General features: G+C 39.5%; 1 protein-coding gene across 9 annotated transcripts in view; it reads right to left on the bottom strand.

Moving 5' to 3' along the window:
- Positions 1-1,062: 1,062 nt before the first annotated feature.
- Cep126 (centrosomal protein 126) overlaps positions 1,063-3,540 on the bottom strand; it is a 54,258-nt gene continuing 51,780 nt past the window's right edge. For 6 of the 9 annotated variants that reach the window (XM_050162211.1, XM_050162210.1, XM_050162209.1 and 3 more), the window contains one exon: positions 1,067-1,563. In XM_050162211.1, the coding sequence (XP_050018168.1) occupies positions 1,501-1,563 (63 nt within the window). In that variant the 3' untranslated portion in view covers positions 1,067-1,500. Of the gene's footprint in view, positions 1,564-3,540 lie in introns of all 9 variants that reach the window. The other 3 variants (XM_050162214.1, XM_050162213.1, XM_050162212.1) reach the window with 3 other exon arrangements.

Genomic DNA, 3,540 nt, shown 5'->3' on the forward strand with positions numbered 1-3,540 from the left:
ACAGGATTTAAAACAGTGAATGAATGATTCCTGGAATATTAGGAGGGTGTGGGGAGACCTTTCCAACACTGAATGAACAGGCATGGAGGTATGAAACAAGCTTTACTGAGGGAAATAATAAATAGTTTGATGTAACTGTCACAGGAGGACAGGTGCAACTCGGATGACAGCAAAGTAGGACTCACAACACTAGACACCAGATCAACACGGCTAAGGCCTGAGGAAAGGAAGCTCCTCCAGCAATGAGAGATGGGGCTTTTTATACGGTGTGTGATTCTCACTGCAGAGATCCCACCAGAAGCAAAAAATCAGGCTGAAATAATCTCTATGAGGGTCTGAAGCAAAAAGTACCGGAGGGAAGTAAAACAGTGAGAGATGATCATAATTTCTTTGGTTGCTTTGTTCTTTGAGACAGTGTTTCTCTGTCTAACAGTCCTGGCTGTCCTGGAACTTGCTATGTAGGCCAGGCTGGCCTCGAACTCACAGAGATACATCTACCTCTGTCTCCCAAGTGCTGGATTAAAGGCGTGCACCACCACAACTGGTCTTATCATTATAAACCCTTTGGAAAGATCATGTAACTTTCGGCTTTGCTTCAGTATTTTAGAAAGCAAACCTCTAATACAAGTCTAATTGTACAAGTGGATATTCCTAACAGTGAATAAAAAGTACTGATTAGAGAAAAGTACACTTCAGTTTTCACGTTCGCCATCTGACCCCTTTGGATTTTAAAACTATGCTGTTTACATGGATGTGTTTGTGCATTTGCTCATGTGTGTGAATACACCTATGGTAGCCACAAGAAGGTGTGAGATCCCTTGGAGCTCGAGTTGGTTACAGATTGTAGTAAGTCACCAAAGTGGGTCCTGGAAACATACTCCAGGGCTCTGAAAGAGCAGCAAGGACTCTTAACTACTAAGCCATTACTCTAGTCCTTATGCTGAATTTTTAAAATGTCAGAGGTTCTTTTTTGGAGACAGATGACTCTTGAATAAAATGATAATATTAATTACTGAGCATGCAAGCTAGTAACTCACCCTCTTGGTAACATAAAAAGGCAGAGCTCCTGCAAAGTCTTAAACAAACAGCTTTATTATTCTGGGGGGATGCTCTTTATTATAAGCTTCTTGGATACTTGTACAAAAATGTATTAGAATTAAGAATTGCAGAAAACAAAGCTTCACTATCATACTTAACATATAATTTGAATAATAAAATAGCCTCTTTTATTTTTACATAGAGAAAATTTATATCCATTAGCATGCTTATTGAAAACAATGAAGTATTTCATTCATTAAAAATGTATCAAGAAAATACATAATAAAGTATAATTTGTATCATAAATATAAGCCAGTAAATTCATTTCTATTACTTACATTAAGATTTACTTTTATAAACATAAAAGTCTAGTATTTAAAATCATTAACAAATGCAGAAATACAGAATTTATTTACAGAATTCTCAAAAATAACTTCACTAAATAGTGACTGTCACAGTTGATCAGTATTTTCTCTGCACTCGGGATCCGACATCAGGAGACTGCCTGGCCCGTGGCTGGTTGTTCTGTAAGAGAGTTCAGAGTGTTCTCTTAAAGTCATGGTACATATTATCAACAATGCCGAGTCCTGCTCTATGTAGAGCACCGTATGGCCATAATAATTCACAGTCTTTATATTACTAATGGTAATGTGCTTCAAAGAAACTTTCCTAGAGCTGCACTTTAGGCATCCTTTTCTCTACCCCAACTTACGTTATTATTACTTTTTTGAGACAGGGTCTCTTCACTGAACTTGAAGATGACCGTTTGGCTGACTGGCTGGCCAGTGGAGCCCTGAGATCTGCCTGTTTCCATGCCCAAGGGCTGGGTCACAGACTATATCCTGTTGGTCTGTGGGCTTGGGGGGGGGGGGATCTGAACTCAGGCCCTCAGGCTGTGCAGCAAGGACTTGACTCACTGAGCCGCCTCTCCAGGCCCTTAAGAGGCAGTGGTGGCCTACACCTTTTATCCCAGCACTCGGGAGGCAGAGGCAGGCGGATCTCTGGGAGTTCAAGGCCAGCCTGGTCTATAAGAGCTATACTCCTATCATCTCAGCACTTGGGAGGTGAGGGGCAGGAGGATCAAGAGTTCAAGGCATTGCCCTGTCTCAGAAAACACAATACAATGCAGAGGAGCTTTTTGTCATCTGTTGATCTGTTGTGTAAATGGCCAAATATAATCTATCTATCTGTCTGTCTGTCTGTCTGTCTGTCTGTCTGTCTCTCTCTCTCTCTCTTTTTCTTCCTTCCTCCCCACCCCCCCCCTTTTTTAAACAAAAGCACTTGGAAGCATGTAAGGCTTTAGGAATGTTTAACATTTATTTTAGGCCAAAGATAAAGTTGCTTCTTAAAAAAATTCATTAAATTTACTTTATTTTAAGCCAGGTAGTGGTGGTGTATGTCTTTAATCCCAGCACTTAGGAGAGGCAGAGATGGGTGTATCTCTGTGAGTTCAAAATCAGCCTGGTCTACAAAGTGAATTCCAGGACAGCCAGGGCTACACACAGAAATCCTGTCTTGAAAAACCAAAGGGGAAAACAATTTAAAAACTAAGTAAGACACTTAATATCAATGGGCTCAATTCACCTATAAAAAGGCACAGGTTAAGAGAATGGATATGAAAACAGGATCCAACATTCTGCTGTTTACAAGAAACACACCTCAAACTTAAAGACAGACACTACCTCAGAATAAAGGGTTGGGAAAAGGCTTTTCAATCAAATGGTCCAAAGAAACAAAAAAAGGGGGTGTGGCTATACTAATATCTAACAAAATTGACTTCAAACTAAAATCAATCAGAAGAGATGGAGAAGGACACTTTAGTCTCAAAACAGGAAAAATTCATCAGGAGGAAGTCTCAATCCTGAATATCTATGCCCCTAATATAAAAGCACCCACATATGTAAAAGAAACATTAATAGAACTCAAAGCATACATCAAACCCCACACTCAATAGTAGGAGAACTCCTCTCTCACCAATGGACAGGTCAACCAGACAGAAACTTAACAAAGAAATAAGAGATCTGACAGATGTAATGCACCAAATGGACTTAACAGACATCTATAGAACATTCCATCCAAACAGAAAAGAATATACCTTCTTCTCAGCATCTCATGGAACCTTCTCAAAAATTGATCACATAATTGGTAACAAAACAAACATCCATAGATACAAAGAAATTATAGTAACCACCTGTGTACTATCGGATCACCATGGAATAAAGTTAGAATTCAACAACAATGCTACCCCCAGAAAGCCTACAAACTCATGGAAACTAAACAGTCAACTACTGAACCAACCCTGGGTCAAGGAAGAAATAAAGAAAGAAAGACTTCCTTAAATTCAACGGAAATGAAGGCACAATGTATCCAAACCTATGGGACACCATGAAAGCAGTGCTAAGAGGAAAGTTCATAGCACTAAGTGCCCACATACAGAAAACGGAGAAAGCACACATTGGAGACTTAATGGCACACCTGAAAGCTCTAGAAAAAAAAAAAAAA

Source organism: Alexandromys fortis, unplaced genomic scaffold (assembly GCF_014885135.2).
Source record: "Alexandromys fortis isolate MF-2015 unplaced genomic scaffold, M_Fortis_MF-2015_v1.1 scaffold_112, whole genome shotgun sequence".
Taxonomy (NCBI): Eukaryota; Metazoa; Chordata; class Mammalia; order Rodentia; family Cricetidae; genus Alexandromys; species Alexandromys fortis.